Consider the following 22744-nt stretch of genomic DNA (forward strand, 5'->3'; position numbering starts at 1 on the left):
TTTGAAGCAGGGCACCTCATGGAACCTGGAGCTTACATTTTTCTGCTGGGCTGCCAGTGAGGAAGCCCCAGGGATCCTCTCTCCACCCTCCTCATTACTGGGCTAAGGTGTGTCTGGGTTATTATGAAGGTGCTAGCATTCAAACTTAAAAAAAAACCAAGTGCTTTTAATTACAGAATCACTTCTAATTGCAGAAGCTATAGAGATCCATTAAAATAAAATGAAAAATAGCAGGAAGATATAAAAACTTAGGCAGTTTAGTATCTCAGTGCTAGCTTTTGTAACACACGTCTCCTGGTTTCTTTATGTAGTGATTAGTCTAGGAGTTTACTGTTTGAGTATGACAGGAAGCTTTAATTGTAGATTTTCATCGGCCACTTACCTAAAGAAAGGCCAGAATAGTTGTTTGTATCTCACTAGACCATGCTAACTTTTCTGTTTTGTCACTTGGTCTTGCAGGTGTGAAAGGAAGGAGGCAGGGCTGTCTGGTTCTCTTTTAGAAAGAGTCAGTGAAGGGGCTGAGGGGGTCAGAGAAGGGGCTGAGGGGGTCAGAGAAGGGGCTGAGGGGGTCAGAGAAGGGGCTGAGGGAGTCAGAGAAAGGGCTGAGGGGGTCAGAGAGGGGCTGAAGGGAGTCAGTGACAGGGCTCACTGCAGGGTGGAGACAGGCAGTCCCAGGGCCTGCTGGCCAAGCAGTCTAGCAGCAAGAGACCCTGTCTCAACAAACAAACGCAGACTTCCAGTTCCTATTTAAGACTTTCTGGTTGAACATTCCTAGAGAACCTGTGTCTGTAGGTACTAACTGACTGAAGTTTCACAGCAAAGGAGAGTTTGGAATGTTCAGAACCTAATTACAGCCTTTCTTGGGCTAAAGCCCATTGAATGTTCATTCCTTGAGCCCCATGCCCACCTGACTGTCTCAGGCCTAACACCCTGACTGTAGATAAAACCTTTTTAGAATAAATTAGCAAAACTAATTTTTCACCAAGTAAAAGGTCAGATTTGCTGCCAGTAGCTGAAATTTGCCAGCCGTGCCATAACCACTACTTAACATTCCCACCAAAGTACTCTAAAAGTGCTTCGGTTTGTGACTTCTTTGTTTGTGACTATAAAAGCTTCGTTAAAGTGATTTCTCGTTGACCATGGATCCTGGGGTAACGATGGTCACTCATATTTGGCTCCAGAATAAACTGCTTCTTATTCCCTTGGAGTGAGAGTTGTGCTTTTGTGTTGACATCTTCATGTGATTAAAAAATAGTATTGTAACGAACTACAGAAATGATCCCTGAAAGTAAAACACTACACTCACAAAAATAGAAAAAAATTAGGGTTTATCAAGTAACATGGAGAAAGTATCATTGTATTGCCATAAAAATTTAATTAAAAATATGATTGTTTAATCTTGTATGTTTTAGAAAAGTTGGAAGGCATAAAAGGTTTGACCTTTCAGGCCTTTTTTTGGTTTTGGAAAAGAGTTTAATTTAAGAAACACGTCTATCTGCAGCATGGTCTTTCTACTGGAAGCACAAATTCTTATTTTATTCTTTTCATGGCTATTTATACACATCACGGTGATTAATTTTGTTGTCAACTTGACAGGATCTAAAATCACCTAGGAGACAAACTTCGGGAAATATCTGTAATGTGGGTTCTGAATTTAATTGATTAATGGGGAAAGACTCCACCTATGTATAGGCAACATCAGCATTCACCTCTTTCTGCTTGCTGACAATAGAGGGTGGGTTACTAGCTGTGTATTATTACTTCTCCTGTGCACTGTAACATGAACTCTAATCTCAAATAAGCCATTTATTTGTTAAGTAGTCTTTTTCAGATATTTTGGCATAAGAACAGGCAGAGGAAAAAAGATATTTCATCTGTAATTTGTCATAATTATACAGGTAGGATGTTAGAAAGAAACATGGTCCTTTGTCCTCATGTCCAATGATAGTGGCAAGCTGGATCCTTAGATAATCCCAATTTGGTCCTAACAAATATTCCTTGGCCCTAAGATAAAAACTATCTTTAGTCTATTTCTAGATTATATTTGATATTAAAAACTATACTGGACCCACAGGTAAGTTTACATACATCTATTCCTTGCCCTTGGTTTTATCTTCTCTGTAAAGTATGGCATGGGTATGTCTGAATGTATGTTTCCTCTTTATGTGGGAGAATCTTTAAATAGAAGAACCTAGCTTTATGATAACACATACTGCTCTTCTTTTTTTAATCTTTATTAACTTGAGTACTTCTTATTTGCATTTCGATTGTTGTTCCCCTTCCCGGTTTCTGGGTCCAGATCCCCCTGACCCCTCCCCTTCCCTTCTATATGGGTGTTCCCCTCCCCACCCTCCCCACCCTCCCCCCCAGTGCCGCCCTCCCCCCAACAATCACGTTCACTGGGGGTTCAGTCTTGGCAGGACCAAGGGCTTTCCCTGCCACTGGTGCTCTTTCTAGGATGTTCATTGCTACCTATGAGGTCAGAGTCCAGGGTCAATTCATGTATGGTCTTTGGGTGATGGCTTGGTCCCTGGAAGCTCTGGTTGCTTGGCATTATTGTTCGTGTGGGGTCTCGAGCCCCTTCAGGCTCTTCCAGTCCTTTCTCTGATTTCCTTCGGCGGGGGTCCTGTTCTTGGTTCGGTGGTTTGCTGCTGGCATTCGCCTATGTATTTGCTGTATTCTGGCTGTGTCTCTCAGGAGAGATCTACATCCGGTTCCTGTTGGCCTGCACTTCTTTGTTTCATCCATCTTATCTAGTTTGGTGGCTGTATATGTATGGGCCACATGTGGGGCAGGCTCTGAATGGGTGTTCCTTCTGTCCCTGTTCTAAACTTTGCCTCCCTATTCCCTCCCAAGGCTATTCTTGTTCCCCTTTTAAAGAAGGAGTGAACACATACTGCTTTTATTTTGTGTGTGTGTGTGTGTGTGTGTGTGTGTGTGTGTGTGTGTGTGTGTGTGTGTGCGTGTGTGTGTAATATACATGATAATGTCTGGTATGTTTACTGACAGAGGGCAGAGGAAGACATAATGCATCTTTCTCTACCACTCTTTCTTTTTCCCATGATACAGGGATACTGTGTCCCAACTTTTACAGACATATTAATAAATCTTTTTCCATAGCTACTCAATTTGAACACATTATTGTACGGGAATTCCCTTAATTAATTGATTGAGTAATAAAGATGAAAAGAAGCCAATCATTGAATGAGAAGGAGGAGGTGAATCTTCCAGGTCCTAGATAGGAAAAGGGGACTAAGGAAGAAGAAACAGGCTTTAAACAGGGAGGCAAGAGGGAGAGGAGGCAGGATATAGACTGGGAACTGTTAGCCCTGGTAGCAGCCTCCCCCACAAGAAGATTTCTAACATAGAATAATTGGTGAGTTTAGAAGGATAGATTTCACATCTAGTGGTTGTGTCATCTGTTTATTTTAAACAAAGAGTACTGGTGTTTTCCATTTTAAGTGACCTAGATGAGCATGAGGGAAAGAACATAGCCAGGCGGCATTCAGCTAGGGTTTTGAATGGAAAGAAAAGTCCAAGCTCCAGAGGAGAGGAAACCACTGGAGAGCCCAGGCTGGCAAGAATGTGCCCGGAACTGGCTATGGGGTGGTGAACTGGCAAGAGAGTGATCTTGGAGATCAAGAGAGGTAGAGCTGGCATTTGTAAGAGAGGCGTTGGCTAGGAAAAACACACAGTCATGGATCTCAGACTCTGTACTAGGATAGGAACAGACACCGCCAATGCCAATACATAGCTGACTTTAGCATGGGTTCATTTTAAAAGCTACATGGCTCCAATTACTCATAACCTCCAAAGCGTGTGAATAGTCCAATGGACATAGTAAGGTTTTTCAAAATTTGGCTTAAAATATGTACCTTGTTCCATCAGCTATACTATAAAGAGTGTGTAAAAAACAAATCTAGCTATAATCCCAGTAAGGAAAATATATATTATTTATTTGTTTTGATGAGCATTCATTTTTTTCTATGCCTTTTACATGTTTTGGTATGTCTTGACAGAAATTCATATTAAAAAATGTACATACCACGAAAAAAAATAGTATTGTATTCAAGGCTGAAAAAGTTACTTTCAAGTAAGAAATTCTGTATTTCTTAGTGCATTTTCTTTGTTTTCTTCTTTTCCTTTCTTTGCTCTCAAAGTAAGTACTTAAGAGAATTTAATGTGTGTTTAGATCTGTGTGTCAGGCAGGCCACAGGGAGGGATGACTGTGTTCCCCTTTACTGCAAGTTTGGAAGCTTTAGATTCCTGGGACTTCTAGCTTACATGTAGGTTCTAAGCGTCTCAATTGGGGAAAACGCATGCTGTTATTCAACGTCACAACTTCCCTCCATGTTGTTCAGGAACCCTGGCACTCAAGGGAAGTGATGGTAAAGAGAGGTCAGAGAGGCCTGGGCGGGTGGGGTGGAAGGCTGTCCCAGCGTGAAGCAGATATTCCTGCGCTGTCTCCTGGGAGACAACCTGGCTTCCTCCTTAGCCCCAGGAGTCTATGCAAAAGAGAAACGCCAAGGAAAGTGTCTTTAGGAAAAGAAAAGATGAAAATATCTACTTAAATCCGGTAGTTTTTAAATTCCTTTGTACTTGTCGGAAGTTAATTTTCAATAACAGTGCAGCTTTCTCAACATATATTCATCAGCTTGAAGTGCGCTTTAAATCTTTATCCACTGCTAACCAATGTACCAAGCTCTTATGCGTTGCAAAGGTCGTACACGAGTGTTCTTGCTTTTCTCCAAACATAAAGGAGTCAAGACTTTTAGTTCCCTCTGTGCACACCGTTACCTGTTTCAAAGTTTATAAACAGTATATTTCCTGAACAACCCACATAAAGTTATTTTCAAACATTTTTCAAAGAAAATAACTTTATGAAAATAGCCAGGTGTTTTGACATTTGCTATAGGAGTCACTCTTTGTATATTTTGGAGACTCCTTATATAAACAGCAAAGACAGAAGAAAATAAAATGCTATTCTGAATATTCTTTTAGATTTACTTTCTCTGACATTGCATTTAGTAGTCCAAACTGTTAATTATGATTGTTAGAAAAGCCAGCAGCTAAAGAGATGATTTTTATACATGTGTAAATACCAAACATGGAATACTCTAGTTATTTAACATTAATTTCACATATTTTTTAAAACATATCGTACATTTAAATTCTCCAGATCTCCAAATAAGAATCTGAAGGATTAGAAGTCACTCAGAGAGCTGCCTTGTTCAGGAGTCAGCAGTCACTAGAGAGCCGCCTTGTTCAGGAGTCAGCAGTCACTCAGAGAGCCGCCTTGTTCAGGAGTTAGCAGTCACTCAGAGAGCCGCCTTGTTCAGGAGTTAGCAGTCACTCAGAGAGCCGCCTTGTTCAGGAGTCAGCAGTCACTCAGAGAGCCGCCTTGTTCAGGAGTTAGCAGTCACTCAGAGAGCCGCCTTGTTCAGGAGTTAGCAGTCACTCAGAGAGCCGCCTTGTTCAGGAGTCAGCAGTCACTCAGAGAGCCGCCTTGTTCAGGAGTTAGCAGTCACTCAGAGAGCTGCCTTGTTCAGGAGTCAGCAGTCAGTCAGAGAGCCGCCTTGTTCAGGAGTCAGCAGTCACTCAGAAGCAGCACTGCTGTCCGTTTCAGCTGTCTTGGTTTCTTTGTCCCTTTGGCCAGTGGGAAGAGCTAGTGACTTAGTGGCTAAGAAGGTACCAAAATAAATCCTTGGTGAAATGACCAGCTTTTAAAATGTAGTTCTCTACTGTATTTGATGGTGTTGATATTTGCTGTAATAACTTTATAAGATAATGAAAGTATTCAGTAGTTTTAAATCTTATTTTACAAAATTGAAAGCAGGTTTTCATTTATAGAAAAGTTGCAAGTTTAGAAAAAGACATTACCTCTTAATTTCTCAAACCATTTGAGAGCTACTGGTTTACTAGATACCCCACTATCTACCAGATACCCTACTTTAGTGTGCATTTCCTATAAAGACATACATGCTCCCACCTAACTAGAGTAGCACAGTCCAAATTAGAGAATTGGTTTGTGGTGAGGAAGGAGGGAGATCTGACAAGACTGCTCAGTTGATACAATGCTTGACTTATAAGCATGATGGACTGAATTTGAGTCCCAGGACCATAATCGATGGCAAATGCTTGTAATCCCAGAGCTGGGGAGACAGAGACAGGAGGATCCTGGGGCTCCCTGGTCAGCCTGTATAGTCTGCATAGCCAGTTCCATGTCTCAGAAAGAAGCACTGGGAACACCTAAACAGTGAACCCAGGGCTGTCCGATGAGCCGTCTGCAGATGTGCGCGTGCACTTGTGTACACTTGAGCCGTCTGCAGATGTGCACTTGTGTGCACTTGAGCCGTCTGCAGATGTGCACTTGTGTGCACTTGAGCCGTCTGCAGATGTGCACTTGTGTGCACTTGAGCTGTCTGCAGATGTGCACTTGTGTGCACTTGAGCCGTCTGCAGGTGTGCGCGTGCACTTGTGTACACTTGGAGGCTTTAAGCTGCCTTTCTCATTTCAAGCTGTCTTCGGACATCCATTTTAAGATGGGTTGATCATCACAGAAGCAGTGGGTCTGTCCTAAGCTTTGCTTCATTTGGAAGCAGAGTTGTCTATGGTCCCTGGAGAGTTCAGTCATCCCCACAGTGGGCACAATAGGTATGTCTGTCTCATAGGAGATTTTGAAGGACTGAATGAGTTAATATACATTAAACATTTAGAGTGGGGATTCTGGAGCAAAGAAAGGACTCACTGGTTAGTAGAAATTTCTTTGAATTAGTTAATTCATGTGTTCTTAGTCCTGATTTTTGTTCCCTCAATATTTAAGATACAGAGATTTCTAAACAACCCCCCCCCAAAAAAAAATTCAGAACCATATCTACATGGCTCTGGAGTGTTTTAATTTTTATGCTTTAGTATGTAGGTTTTTCTATTGTTACATATAAAATTATCACATTTAGTATATCATGCAACATATTTATTTGCTCATTATTCTCTAGGTCACAAAGCAGGCTCTGTGTTGTATGTTCTCTGTTCAGTGTTTATAAAGTTGAAACCAAAAGTTTGTCTGGAGCGGATTTTCTCTTGAAGTTCTGGGATACATGTGCTTCTGAGTACATTCGTGCCCCCTTGTGTTGTGAGAATGAAGTTTCATGGCCCTAGTGACTGACGGTACCTTTCCCTCGAGCCTCCTAGGAAAGGAAGGTCATTGGTCACCTCCATCTACAAGCCAGCGGCAAGGCTTGAGTTCCCCTGTAACCACTGCCTCCCGTGAGCAACCAGAGAAGTCTCCTGGGATTAACTCTGACCACCCAGTAATCTTCCCTGTCTAACAACCTCTGGGACCTTCATTTCGTCTGCACGGCTGCTCCCAGATTAGTATTTTATTGAACTGGGAGGCAATGTGGTCACACTAAGGGGATTCTAACACAGTTTACATATATCAGACTATCTCCCAGCAAGTAATCTTGCCAATCATAATGAAATTGTGCTGGAAATCTCACTGGGGAAGAGGTGGGAATCTTCTTCATTTGCCTTCCCTGCCTTTACAGCCCTGTCAGTGTTCTAATAGATTGTCTGATCGTCTAAAGCCATGCAGGTCTCTCCATCGAAACTAGAAAATACTCTGCTTACCCGAATGGGGCTTTAATAGAAGTGCTGTTTATTGATTCAGAAGTAAATTCTCGGATCACCTCACAGAGCCATAGTTAAGTCCAGGCAAACAGAATCCTGTGTGCTTATCGGCAGACTATACTCTGCTTCTGTTTCCTCGGCTGCCAGGTGACATAATAAAATTGTGCTTTCAACAATAGTGCACTTCTCAATAGGGTTTTACATATGTTCCTCACTTTTCTTACTATTGATGAAACTAGTAAAAATGTATTTTAAACTTGAAAACTGGGTGGGAACACATGAGGTGCACTGATGGTGGAAATTGGTAACATAAAAGCAAGCTAAAATTCTGCTTGGTTTTGGAGTAATTTTGTAGTTTTTATTAGCACCTTATTATTTTGTTTCTCCTAGAAACTAGCAATACTGCTTCAGGTACTTGGATTTCTATTATGCTATCCCTGTAGCATAGTCTGTGCTGGTTTAATGAACTTGGCCTCCATAGGCTCACATGTTTGAATAGTTAGTCTCCAGTTGGTGGAGCTATTTAGGAAAGGGTTAGGAGGTGTGGTCTTACTGGAAGAAGTGTGTCACTAGGGAGGGACTTTGAGGCTCTAAAAGATCCACTCTCTCTCTCTCTCTCTGCCTCCTACTAGCACATAAACATCTAAGCTCTCAGGCACTGCTCCAGCGAGCGCCATGCCCGCCAAGCCTGCTGCCATGCTCCCCTCCGAGATGGTCTGGGACTAACCCTCTGCAAATATGAGCCCCAAGTTAAATGCTTTCTTCTATCAGTTGCTTTGATTATGGTGCTTTGTCACATTAATAGAACATTAACTAAGACAGAAATCCTGATACAAAGTAGGAGAAATTTGCTGATAGGGAGAAATCAATGTGGGAGAAATGGGCATGACGTTAGAGAGCGGTGCAGAATTTGGCTGACGTTAGAGAGCGGTGCAGAATTTGCCTGGGCTGTTAACTGGTTTGTTGACTTGATGCCTTAGCAATTATGTTCTGTGCTTAGGTCTGAAAGTCTAAAATTAAGGCAAGACGTTAGTTGAGGCAGATAGCTTTCTTTTATTCTTTTCTCTCTGAAGTTAATTTTAGTATTTAATTTTGTCCTCTGAATTTGAATTTGTACAGCTGTATCATTATGTCTCTTTTTATCTAGGCTCTATTACTAAATCATTTCATCATAAAGTACTTAGGGTCAAATTAATGTTAGTTACACACCTCAGTATGTAAACATACAAACCCATTTTACCAATTTATTGAAATTGCGTTTCAGTAGGCTAGTAACATGGAAAACTAGTAAGTAGTTAGTTAATCCTTCTCATGCTTCTTAATGCATAGAATGTCTATAGACATTGTTACAACATGTAGGTTGTTGGGTATTATGTTCCAATTGATTTAGCATGCCTGGGATAGTGCCAAGAACTCACATGTGCAATGACCAGTGCAAACACTAAATCATCCTTAATTAGGTGATGCTTAATTTATGATGGTGTTCACATGCTGGAAAATGGCAGTTAATTGTCTGGCCTTGATCTTTTTATTAAACATTATGGCTAAGAGTACAAATTACGCCTTGCTATTTTATTTGAGCCTAATGCATTAGGGAGGATTTAGCCAATAGCATGTTTGCTACTGTATCATTATCGATACTCTTACTGTTTATAAAATTATACTTTACTTAAAACTGAATTTAAATAAAATTGCATAATTTGTAATAAATGTATATGAAAAGAAGGTTTCTAATTATAACTGATTCCTCCTTTTTGTCTTCTCTCTTTTTAAATTCATAGGCAGTGCTTAATTTCCCCAAATATTGTGAGCCTGTAGTTAAAGGAGAAGGTAACTAACTATAATTATTAATATCTCATGTGAGAAAAATGATACAAGATTTGAATTATTGAAATTCTCTCCCGGGAGTAGCAGGTGAGCGTGATACTCGCAAACTGTGGAGAAATATTGAACCTCACTTGAAGAAGGCCATGCAGACGGTGTATCTGAGGGAGGTCTCAAGGTAACTGTGTTACATGTTAAGTATCGCTTATCCAGAGAGCCAGGACTACAACTGTTACAGGCAGCAGGTGTTTGGGTTTTGTTTTGTTTTTGAATACTTGTATAGAATTTACTGATTAAGCTCCCTTATCTAAAACCTAAACTCGAGAATACTTCAAATTTTTAAGCTACTTAAACTTCATATAAAACCAATGTATACATGTTTTCCTTTTACTTCTTCACATATGTATGATAGGGAAGATTCAGCTTATATAATCAGTACTCATGGAGCTAGGAAACAATGGAGAGCTATAAAACTCCAACACCAGAGTAAAGCAAACATCTGGGCAATAAAAGAAGATGCACCAGAAGTGTTCACAGATTATCCAGAATGGTCGGTTCAGAGACTCTACTTGTCCACTGCATTAATAAGTCACCACAGCCTTACAGATCAGAGTGTCAGAAGCCTAAAATCCGTCCTGGGCCTCACCTTCTTGCAGCATCTAGTAGCTGCCGTCATCAGAATGTGGCTTCACACCGCATCTTTAGGTCGGCACTCAAGCCCCATCTCTCCTGTGTGACCCGTTCTTCCTCCAGGTCTACTGGAGTAACCCCCAGACAGTCCGTAGACATTCCGGTCTCAGTGTCACCCAGTCACTTCTGCTGAGGCATTTTTTCCTCACATAAAGAAAGCAACATAATTCCTTCTAACGTCTTTGATGGGAACATTGTTAAGGCTATTCTTGAGACTTGGAAAGTGTTTACACTAAAAATATAAGAAAAACATCTTTAGAGTTCTAAGCAAAAAGACACAGAAGAAAGTGACTAAAACTTGCAAATTGATCAGTATTTTTGAGAAACTCAAAGAGAAGTGAAGCCAAAATATTTGTATTTTCAACCTGTCACTCAAGTATTAAAGCTGTAGAAAACAGAATTAAGCAGGGAATACTTCATAAGGCACCTCTGAGCACTCTGGACAGTCTGCAGATGGCAAAGAGACACCAGGAAAGTGTACCCAAAAAGATTGATAGTAAACACTGAATTTAGTTTTATCATAATGAAAATAAAGGCAAACGCAGTGTAGAACAGCATGTGAGTAGATATTGCTTGATAAGCCATCCTATGTGATATGATATCTCTTTTAAAAATTGCAAGAGGGCCAGGCATGGTGACACACACTTTAAATCTCAGTACTCAGTGGTGAATTTTTGAAAAATACAGATTCATATGCATTAGTTCTGCGTTTGTGTGCTCTTGAAGGACTTAATCTTTAGGTTGATTAGACACACTTCAGCGATTATTCCATAGATTAATTTCCAGTTGTATCCAATACAATGATTAGAGCTCTTGGGAGCTTACAGAGTGGCTGATGGTATTAATTTATTGTAATTTTGATAACTTTACACCTATGATCAGAGTAAAAAGGATTATTAAAAAATTAGCATTTGAGTATTTTGTTACACTGTTACTATGTATCAAATGATTGTGTACAAACACGTACATTGTGCGTATGTATTATCTTTCTGTTTGCTAATGAACATGGTAGGTTTTTATGGAGCTCTTTATTACCGCATATTGATTTCTTGTGTCTTTTCAATCTGTTTGCGCCCTTTTTTTTATTTTAGTTCGCAGTGGGAAACATTACAGAAAGATGCCACAGACCTGGGACAGCTGAAAGGTATCAGGGAACCCCTGAGGCGGCTACAGCTCATCCTCTGGGGATTCAGTGCAATCCAATTATATGATACAACTTTAGCTCAGCATATGGAATATTTCATGAATCATGAAATAAAATCCAACTTTATATTAGCTTGGGTTCTTCAGTGATTTTATTTTCAAATGCTTTTGTTCTCTTTTAAGGGTATGATGTAGTATTGAGGATTTTTGGTTTTTTATTTTTTTTTCTTGATTTCTTAGCACTCCGGCTGATTTACAAGTGATTGCTAGTAGTATATTGTAGGAAAGAAAGATAAATGACTAGATTTAGAAAAAAATGCTATAATGTATCTGTATCTGCTAGTTTTAAATTACTGCAAAGATGTTAAGGGATACTCATATAAGGCTTTTCACTGACACACAGTGTCAGATCTCATGCATGGAATTGTGGGTTTACAGAAAAATAGTATACTAGATATGGCTTCAGTGGGTAGTGTCTATCAAAAGGGGTTACTATTTTTATCTTCAAGTAGCTTTTAACATATTGCATAATATTATATGGGATGTGTGTGTGTGTGTGTGTGTGTGTGTGTGTGTGTGTGTGTGGCGGGGGAAATTGAAATAGAGGTAAATTTTCCTATTCTGTGGTCATATAGGTCTTTGGAGAGAGTTTAATGGAGAAAACAGTTTTAAAGGAAGAAAGAGTAGCATTTAGACTTCAGATTGGGAAGACACAGTGAAACAGAGCGAGCAAAGCACGCCCGATGGCGGTCAGCACGGTGGTGCCAGGGTGCACAGCAGAAGCTGAGCACAGCGGTGGTGGGCCAGGGGGACCCATGTGGAACGGGCAGTGACAGACACCTAACGGCCCTGACGAGTGCTGTTCTGTGCTCTGTCACTCAGGGCTCTCGGCGTACACCCATGTGGAGCTTCCATATTACTCCAAGTTTATTCTTATTGCTGCGTACCTTGCCTCTTACAACCCCGCGAGAACGGACAGGAGGTTCTTCCTAAAGGTACTGCTAACATCTGTGGTTTTGAAAAGCCTAGGAGTACAGTTGTTCTTGCAGGTTCAAACATACAAGCTTTAAACTGAACATACAAGTTTATATACTGAACATGAAAAACAATTTTTTGGCCATTATTCTATAAATAATACAAAATATTAATCATTTTAGAGCATTTAAATTGTATTGGCTAACCTAAAGATGATTCAGAGAACAGCATATTATATAGCTGGCATACTTATTTTTTTCATGAGGACCTCGAACATCTATGGAGTATGGGTGCTGTCTGAATGGTCTTCAGTCCTCTGGATACCAGGCAGTGACAGCTTTGAAGTCCTCCATATCTGTAAATATCTAAGGGGCGGAGATTAGACCAGGAGATGCTTAACACACAATTCAGACCTGTAGCTGTACAGTCACAATCGGAACTTGGGAGAAAGTAGGAAGCTTACAGAAGAGAAGAAATGGGGTGCAAAATGTTAATCTAAAGCATTTTTACTCCCTCAGAGCATTCTTCTTTTCTTCCATTTTTATGTGTGTGTGCATATATTCATGATTGTGTGCATGTATGTGAACAAGTTGAACATGCATATGTGTGTACACACATGTGGACTTTGAAATCATTGTGGGTCTTTCCATGAAGGCCTGAACTCACAGACTGGTGAATTTTCTAGGCGGCTTGCTCTGAGCAGCCCTGTCTGCTCTTCCCCAGTCTGGAATTGCAGAGAGGCTGCCACAGCCATCGGCATGTATGCTTATGTAAGTTCTGGGCATCTGAACTCCTGCCATCATGTAACACGGAGCCTAACACTGCTCTCTTCTCTGGACTTAAAACATTTGTATGAACTTAAAACTTAATTTAAATGATTAAGTTTTGGGGTTTTTTGGTTTTGGTTTTTAGGTCATTTGTTACTAGTCTTTCGGGGACAAGTGTAACTAGCCCCTGACTTCTGAATCTCATATATATGTGTATGTACATAAAATGAGCATGTATACCATATTTTCAATAGATTGTTTTTTCTACTTTAAGCTTCTTAGTCTAAAAATATTATTTTTCTTAATTACAGCATCATGGAAAAATCAAGAAAACTAACTTTCTAAAGAAACATGAGAAGGTATTCATATTTTAAGTTCTCTTCTGAATTTAGAAAAATGTATGCATTTAGGATCATTAAGGAAATGAATGAATGTGTAACTTTATGTGCATGTAAGAGCTCTGTTGATAATGTTCCGTCTAACGATGTTTTATTACGTGCACCATATGAATGCCAATGGAAAGAAGCAGGTGCTAGAGATAAAACTGAGCCGACAGAGCTGTTAATAACTTCCTTGACGGAAAAGTTCTCTGGATTGTTTACATGAACGCAGTGGAATAAACTCCGCTATGTTCTCACCCTCCCCCAAACCCATTAATGAAGTAAAAATGAGAAACCATAAACACTTAAGCAGGTAAGAGATTTGATTTCAGTGATGTAAAATTTGGAAGTGTAGAGTACAACACTTTATACTGTGGGTCTATGTCAACAGTAAACGATTTCTAAACATTAAACAACCAAAGAGTTCACTTAAAATCAAACCCGTGCTGATCTGAGGGGTTGGCCCATGTTGCATCACAGAGCTGGGTGTGACGCCGTGCTGTGTGAAGGGCATGTGTTCAGAGTTGAGACAGTTGTCTGTTACACCCTGCAGTGTTTTTACTACACACACACAGTTTCCTGCTCTGAAAAAATAGCTTAATTACAGGAAACAAAATCTTTAATATTTTTCTACCATTGTTTCTTTAGTTTATCTTTGGATTATTTCAGTTTAGAATACTTTTAAAAATTATTGTTTGGCCTGCTTGTTTGAGTAAAATGAAGTTTAGATTGGGTTTAAGACAGAATTTCAAGCAATTCCAGAGAATTCCCTTATGAATGCTTCTGCCATTTTGTCTGATATGTGTTTGCAAAGTGATGTTGTCACCACAGTGAGTATAGAACCAAAATACTGAGTAACTTTGCAGAACACTGAAGCTGCTCTATATCTTGCATCAAATATTCAGCAAAGATTTAATTATTTATGTAAACATATATCTCATTACTATAGAATTTAGTTTGTCTTTAGTAAATGGTAAGATCTGAGCAAAGAATATCTTTAAATGAGTTTATTTATGATTATTATAAGCAAATGATTTGTATACCTTTTTAATGTACTTAATCCCAGTACTTTTCACTAAGAAGGCAAAGAGGCAGACAGATCCCTATGAGTTCAAGGCCAGCCTGGTCTGTACAGAGAGTATCAAACCAATCAGAACTACATAGTGAGATTCTGTCTTTAAACAAGACAAAACTCCAGTGTAAGGAAGAGGATCACATGTGGGAGCATCTGTAAGATTTCCCAGAATAGGTGGACATTCATAAGCAGGTCAGTGGAAGTTAAAAACCACAGTTCGGAATCAAGCTAACTTTGTCTGAGAATCTAGACCATCTCAGTTATTATACTCGTGGGTACCTTTAGCAGAGGATTAGCTGGGTCCAGGTTAAAGCCAGTGGACAGATTTAAAGGTGGAGAGCTCATCTGCTCTGTGTCCCCAGACTACTGCAGACTGGGCTGAGGTGGAGAACTGAGTTCACACTTGAGTCCATAAGCTCTTCTCCACCCTTCTTAACTACTGCTGTTTTTGTCAGGACTTTAAAAAGCAAAGCTTTATTTCATTGGTTTTTGTCTTTCATTGTTGCTGGTATAAAAAGGTCTCTCAACCTCTCCCTTCCTTTTCTGATGTGTGTATGATCTTCCTGTCCTTCCTTTTGTCTCCTCTGTTACTGTTACGGTTGTGCTGCAGTTACCTGGGGTTGGGCTGCTTATTATCTTGACTTGGTTTTGCCTCTGAGCATCCGCAGGTTCCTGTGTTGCTGCTTCTCCCTTTATCTGGTCTTGAGGTACTGAGCAGTTAGATGCATCAGACGTTGCTGTGCTTTTCAAAGCCACTTCATTATTTCCTTTGTTCTCTGTGTACTGTATTCCAAGGGCAATTTTTCAGCTCTGGTTTTTCTTCAGTTTTGAGGAAATTCACTAATTTCCCTACCTTTTTACAGTTTGAACTAGGATCCAATTCTAGGGTCTACACTAAAGCCGTTAATGTTTCCTACTCTCTTGAATTCACAGTAGGCAAGAGATTAGAAAGAGTGAGCAGTTTTACTAACCCATTGCAGAGTGACAGGACAGGAAGTGATACACAAAGAAACTTGAGTATTAGCAGGCAGTGCAAGTTATGACCACAGTGCAGCGTTACAGTCGTGGATTGACAAAACTGACATAAATCAGTCTATAAAACAGAGTCTGCCTACTCTGTAGGCTGACAGTATCAAATCAAATAAAAATGAAGTGTGTATATTGGTCAAGGGTAAGGCTAAGTCACACTGCAGGAAAAAGAAATCCCAAGACCCTGAATGGCTTGTCAGGACAGACCTTCTACGTTGCTCACAGTGTAACCGAATGAGAGTTGTGTGGCGTCCGTCTTCCGTCCAACAGTGATGCCGAGTGACACAGTCCTGAAGTAACAGCAGAGAGAGCAAGGAGGAAGGAGAGGACCCAGTGGTTTGAAAAGTCTTTTCCTGGAAGAACTTATATCACTTCTACTCAGCTAAATGGCCTCCATCCATCCGCATTAAGTCTTCCTGAGTGCTCAAGAAAGGAAAGAAGCAAACAAATGTCACTGTTGACAAACCCCTGGCAGTGTCTTTGCTGTCCTGCAGAAGTACGTCTGTCTGTTGTGTGCACACAAGGACAGAGGTGCAGGACTGTCAATTGCAGCGTGTCTGTGTAGTGATGGCTTTCTTAAGAAGTAAATATGGTAGTGATAAGTCATAAAAATGGAAAAGATTAATAACTATTAGGGCTGTGAAGGCTTATGTTTTTCAGAACCTACTTTAACAAGTGCGTTTAAATGCTTTAGCCTCCCTTCCAGCCCACCATGCACCAGAGGTAGTGAAAAGGACAGGTTAGTAGGGCAAAGGAAGATGTAGGCCTGATTAGAAATACTTCTCTGGCATGAATCCAGTCTTCGTTGTCAGGATGTCGGCAGTTCAGTTCACATGAACCTGCAGTGGTAGCTCGATCCACTCGCAAACACCATTCACGACTCAGCAACGGCAATTAGATCCAGAGAAACAGCAAGGCTCTGCCAATCTGTCTGAGTCCTTGGAAGTGGTAAGAAGCCTCCGGACACCACCAGAAGTTCTTTGGTATGTTTTTCCCCATGAAGTCACTACAAAAGATGATCAGCAAAGAAGGCCAGGCAAACCAATACCACACAGCGTATTCAGTGAAGACCAGTGAAAGCAAAGACCAGCAAAGAGTGGCAAGGCGAACCAATCCTACAGTGTTGTCCACTGACTGTTGGTTATGTTGGTACTTTCCCCAAACATTACCTGTTCTCTCAAGTGTCTGCTGTACTAAAACATGCCCCTTTTCCAGGCTGCTTCCAAAAAACACCTCATGTCTTTTCTCAGCAAAACATCCCCCTCCCTTGTGTCTGCTTCAGCAAAACCATCATCTCATAAGACAGTTTCCAGAAAAATATCACATGACACAACTAAGTCTCCAAAGAAAACATAAATGTCCACTTCAGTGCTATAAAATATGTAAAATATAGACAAATCTCAGGAAGTGTAATATTAAGGGGAAAAGGCAATGTGGTATAAAGCTACATCCAAAATGATATAGCTTATATGGAATTTAAAGTCATACAGTGCTTCATGCCTCTAATAGATACATAAGCAGTACTGTTGTGAAAACCAGTGTGAGGATGAAAACCCCACAATTTAGATTAGGATTCTTTCCAGGGACAGAAAGGAACAGTGAGGAAGGAAAGCATTCAGTGGATTTCACCTTATTAGTAACACAGTCTAAGATTTTATTTCTCTGCATATGTTGTATATTTGGATTTGGTAAGATTGGGCAGTGAGTACATTGGTACTGCTTATATTAAATCTCTGCTTTTCAATGTTTGAAGTATTTGGTAGAAAAAGCATGCAAAATTTAAGACAGGAACATCATCTCTAACCTCTCTGTATAACTGAAAACACTGTTTGTATACTTTGATAGGTTTTGGGCTTTTTCCATTACATTCTTCTTTTACGTACTCTAAGGGATAAACTTTCCCAATTTATTTTCCACTGTTAATAAGAAGTCCTTATATTTTTATCCTGCTTTTAAAGTAATCTGCTAATAGAATGAAATTTCTTTTATAAAATTATTTTAGGCGTACAGCTTATTTACAAATTATACAATTGTATTACTTTGCTAAATTAAGATAGTATTTTTAGCTCCCAATCTTTTAAACTCTGTTGATCTTTTTCCAAGGCTTGGTCAGAAGAGGAGTGGTGGGAACTAAGTAACGTATCAGTTAAGAACTTGATGTGGGAGCTAGGGAGGTGCTCAGCCATGAAGAGAGTCCGGTGCTCCACGTGGTGCCCACAGCAGTGTAACTCCAACCCCTCGTCAGCCTCTGCAGCCCCAGCATGCCTCTGGGGCACACACACACTTTCAGACACACAGACACAAGAGGTTTTTTAAAAAAGTCTTAATTTTGGTTATACATTATCTTGAAAAGTCATTTGGCAGTGTGCACAGCAGGATAGCAGTACAAGACTGCAAATGGCTGGATTCTTTCCTGTTTGTTGGTATGGGGGAGATTTAAGGTCACTTATAAAAGATATGGCATTATCTGCACAAGGTAGGGTCTACAGCACAGAACTGTGCAGAATCTCTTAGAAGGGCTGCTTGACTCCCCTTCCTGAGGATGGAGAGAGCTTTCTTCAGCAGCATGAGCACTGGTGCGGTGGCTCTGCTCCAACAACCCTGTGGGGGAGCTCGCTGGGCCAACCCGATTAGGACATAGAGGCTCTGCGGGAGTGGGAGACAGCAAGAGTGCAAGTGGGCGTGTGCGAATGTGGCCAACTGCATTATCTGTGATAGTCAAATGTCATCACGGAACCCACCGTTATGTGTACTTAATGGATGCTGGTAAACATGCCTAAGCTGAGTCATGGTAACAGGCCACGTCGTAAGGGCTGTAGGTTAAATTCGTTAGTATATTTGAGAGAAAAACTGTAAATATATTACTCCTGGGCATGTATAGTATAGAAAGCATACATTGTGGAATAAGGAAAAAGTCTTATGTTCTCTTCTCTCTACAGACAAGCAATCATCTTCTTGGACCAAAGCCATTTCCATTGGACAGATTATTAGCAATATTATATAGTATAGTGGACAGCAGAGTGGCTCCAACTGCAAACATCTTCTCCCAGGTAGGCCTCATCCTGGGTTCTTCCCCACCATTCCCAGTCAGTTCTTCAGGTACTATGGAAATCTGCGTGGAGATCTTTGCTCAACAAACGTGAATATTTTAACTTTACAATGAATATTGCTCTTAGTACAGTCGGCCCTTTTTAGAGCTAGGTTTGGAATTCATGTATTCAACCAGCTACAGTGGAAAAAGAAGACAGTGACTTTCCTCTGTACTGAGCTTATGAAGGCCTTTTCTTGTTATTTAATATGAATACAAATGTATCAACTGCTTGTATAGCATTCACATTAGATTATGTTTTGTAGTAATAGATGACGTAAAGTACATTGGCGATGAGGTCACCGTGTGTAAATGCACGCTGTCTTACACACAGGCTTGTGCATCCTCACCTTCGGCGTCCTTGCGGCTCCTTCATCAGGGCTCCTGAGGTGCTGAGGGGCAGCTGCATCAAACCTCCAGACACAGACTCCCGGAAGTCATCCCAGACTTTATAAGCAATGGCAAAATCAGTTTAATGTTTCTGATTTGTTTTCCTTTTTTCAGTAAAGTTATTTTAAAAATTACTGCTGATTAAACATATAGGTTGATGATTACATTGATGAATATATGACCATAATCTACTGAAAACATCTCTTAGGTGTGCAGGAAATGGTGTGGACTGCCTTTATTTCTCCTGAGTACCCTTTTCCTAGGCTGTTCCTGTTGTTCAGTGTTTGCAGCAGGATAGCTCACTGCTCAGCATCTCACTAGATGGCAGCATGAGCTCGTCAGCAGAAAAGGAGTGTTTGGTTTGGGAGTTTTGTTTTTAAATAGTTCATTCACCCTTAAAGGAAATCCTGTAAGTGTAGCCATGCTAGCTTTCTTAATGTCTCTGAAAGACTGGACGTGCGTTAGGAGTAGAAAAGGCAGTGACGAAAGCGGCCTCTCTTAGAGCACAGTCATCACATGCAGTGAGCAGTTTGTATTATGGGATATACTGTATGTATATGTAATATGTAGTTACATATGTAAACTTACATAATAATTATTTCACTATAAATTTGACCTCAAGGTGGATATTAGATTTTGTAACATGATGATACCTTTTAATTCACTACAGAAGTACCAAAAATAGATAGTAGTCTCAACATTCTTGACATTGGATCTAGACAGTGTCTTTATAACCTAAGACTTTATATGAATCTATAGAAAGTTAGTGTGTGGGGGAGGGGCGGCAGTGAAAGACACCTTGGTTCCAGGTTGAGGAGGTTTGAAACTCCCATGACCCTAAAGGGATGGGTAGGTGTTTTGCCTGACTCCCAGGAAACTAGGCCGGTTTCCAGCCTGCAGCCCTCCATAGATTTGTGACCATCACCTAAGGGAAATGCCCCAAGCCCCTTCACAGGTAGAAGACCTGACCACAGGTCACTTAGGTCAAGACAGATCTCCATTATAATGAGGACCTAAAGGCCTGGAGGCTTAGCCAATAGCCTTTCCTTCCCAGACACTCCTCTGTGCCAAAGGTGTTTAATCTCAGGCTCACTCTGAGAAGTGGGGTACGGTTTTACTACATCCACCTGCCACCATGGCAATAAATGCCTTGAAACCGTGGACTGCCTCTTTTATCCGGATCTGCAGTGGGGAGCTGTAGAGAAGCCTTTCACCTACAGAGCTGCTGTCTAATCTCCTGCGGAAGGCCTCTTTGCATTCCCAGAGGCGCTGTCACTAAGCCCAAGCCGGCCACCACCATCCAGCTAAAAGACTCCCCACGGGACCAGCCAGAGCATCCCCTTTCCCCCTTGGCCCAGTCTAGATCCAGCCCCGTGAGCCCCAAGAGTTCTCAGCTCTTCCTCGGCATCCCAGTGGTGCCAGGATGTCGAGAGCCTGAGAACCGACTGCCTCCGCCTCCTTGCAAGCCCAGGAACCTCTGAGACAGCTCTGGATGTCGGTGCCTTAGCGGCACTTACTGGTCCCCAGAGACGTATCCTGTGGCTTCCCACAGCCTGATACCCACCAGCGAGAGGTAAATTTCCGGTGCCTTGCCTCCTGGAGCGGTTTGGGCCCTGTGGAAGAGCAGACCTCATTGTCCCACAAGTGTGTACACAGGGTCTGCAGTTGAAGGAAGGTAGCCAATTGTTAGGCTGTATACACAATTACCAGGTACTGAGAGTTTTAAAAACCTAATTCAGTTTTAATCTGTATTAAAAGTTTTCTATATTTTTCAAACTCGCTGTTTCTGAAGTTATGCCCATTATTTAGCCAAGCACAAGACTTTGTTAGAACCTTTCTGCTTGATTCTTTTGTTGAGACAGCATGTAGGTATGTTGTGCCTACCGTGTTCACGGTCCTTTTGCCTTTTCCTTGTGAGGTCTGGATTCCTAAGTTTGTAGCACATGTCTGGCCTTTATTACTTAGTAACTTTCTACATACAACATACATGGTTTTTACTTGTGTCTGCTACTACAGTGACTAAAATGGATATCAGGAGTTATTACCTTTAAGCAAATTCAGCTTAGATAGAAGAGAAGACAAAGATGACTTCAAGCAGAAAAGAAGCAATATTACAGTGTATGTGACTGTAATTCTTAGATGCCCCCAAGTTACCTTTTTGAGAACCAAACAAGGATAATTTTTTAAAAATTTCCTTTGGGAATTTGCAACTTCACTGGGGAGGATACATAAAAATAGTATTAAAAGGTTGTAAAAGAAAGCGTGAGAGGTTCACGAGAGACTAAAAGCAGAAAACTATGTCTGCGTTGTAAGAAAAATGTGGCAGTTAAGGTGAAAGGCGGTGCCTGACTGGGAAGCATGAGTGGACTTGATTTGTTCTTTAGTATTTCTAATCTACTTAAACAGTAGTTGTGCCAAAAGGAAAAGCAATGACATCGGTTGACAGTTGGATACAGTTAGAGAAGGCAGGGGGCAGGACTAAAGTCAGGAAACACTTAGCAGCTGCTGTTCAAGGAGGTTGGTTGGCAAGGGCTATGGCTGTGTCGTAATAGTGGTCACTGCAGCACGACTGCTACTGTTGCAGTTCCGAGTGTCACCCCTGCCACCCAGCACATCCTGTGCCTCATCTACGGTGCTGCAAGTACTAGGGCGTCTTACTGTTTACATCAGCGAGGTTTCTGATGTAGGGATTACTGTGTGTGAGTGTCACTGATCCTTGTGTGTGCGTTACTGTACTAACACAGCTAGGAAGAGCTCTATCGGTAGCAGTGGAAGCTCTTGACCTTTTGTTACCTCTTTAACATTTGGTATTTATAGTGTTTCAGATGTTGAAAGCATATAAATGAATATGCATATATGCTTGCTTATAAAATCTTTTTGGAACTTGGTCATTCTAATTATTAGGATATAGAAGATAGGAAAAACCAAGGGGATAAATCTACGTAGACATAAGGATTTGACCTTTGCTTCTGCCTGGTCAGTAAGTTAACCAAGAAAAGAAAAGCATGCACTGTGTTCAAGAATAACATCTAGGTGTAAGATAGCAAGGAGGTTGCCTCGCTTCTTTTGCCTTTGGTCAGCAGTGAATCTCAGTGCCTGGTCCTGTTTTTCTTCTTTCTCCTCTGATTCATCTGTCAACTGTACTCTTGCCTACCAGAACTAACTCTTATGTTGTTAAGTACACTTCAGTATCATTTGTATTGGACGTTCTTTTTTTGATGTGAACACTAGATGGCAGTGTTGTGTTGTAGCTTTAAGTTGCTGTAGAAACCAGCTTTAACTCAGCATTGTCCCTAGTATTTAAAAAGAAAGTGATTTTGAAATTTTTCCCCATTTGGTTTGTTTGAGTGAAAGGAATTATTTATGATATGTACATCTAAAGTTAGCACAAAGAAAAAATTATTTTTATTTTATTTCATTTGAATCATTTCTGTATTGAAACTATAAAAAACATATTAGGATAGATTCAAGGTTTTGAGATCTGAAAATAATTCTCAGTGCTTATACTAATCATCGTCACGAGCATGTGAGTGTACTCACCAGCGCTTTCGTGTCTAGGTGAGCAGAGGGAGGAGCAGCACACTGAACATTGTAAAGTGTGTGGCTGTTCAGATTTACCCAATTTTGAAAACATTTCAAATGTTTCAGACTCTTAGATGTGAGCCATACCTAGTCTTTATCCTTTACACCTTTGAGTCATCCGTAGGTATCTGCTTTAAAGTCCTCGTTAAGGCCAGTGCAGCGTGCCGTCCAT

General features: G+C 40.7%; 1 protein-coding gene across 3 annotated transcripts in view; it reads left to right on the plus strand.

Moving 5' to 3' along the window:
- The window catches only part of Orc5 (origin recognition complex, subunit 5), a 64625-nt gene that overhangs the window by 18836 nt on the left and 23045 nt on the right, over positions 1 to 22744 (plus strand). For 2 of the 3 annotated variants that reach the window (XM_006235947.5, NM_001014186.1), the window contains exons 7-12: positions 9411 to 9459; positions 9541 to 9631; positions 11235 to 11287; positions 12169 to 12281; positions 13340 to 13387; positions 18452 to 18562. In XM_006235947.5, coding sequence (XP_006236009.1) covers positions 9411 to 9459; positions 9541 to 9631; positions 11235 to 11287; positions 12169 to 12281; positions 13340 to 13387; positions 18452 to 18562 — 465 coding nt within the window. Of the gene's footprint in view, positions 1 to 9410; positions 9460 to 9540; positions 9632 to 11234; positions 11288 to 12168; positions 12282 to 13339; positions 13388 to 18451; positions 18563 to 18934; positions 19155 to 22744 lie in introns of those variants that run through there. The other variant, XM_039107753.2, reaches the window with a different exon arrangement.

Source organism: Rattus norvegicus, chromosome 4 (genome assembly GCF_036323735.1).
Source record: "Rattus norvegicus strain BN/NHsdMcwi chromosome 4, GRCr8, whole genome shotgun sequence".
Classification (NCBI taxonomy): Eukaryota; Metazoa; Chordata; class Mammalia; order Rodentia; family Muridae; genus Rattus; species Rattus norvegicus.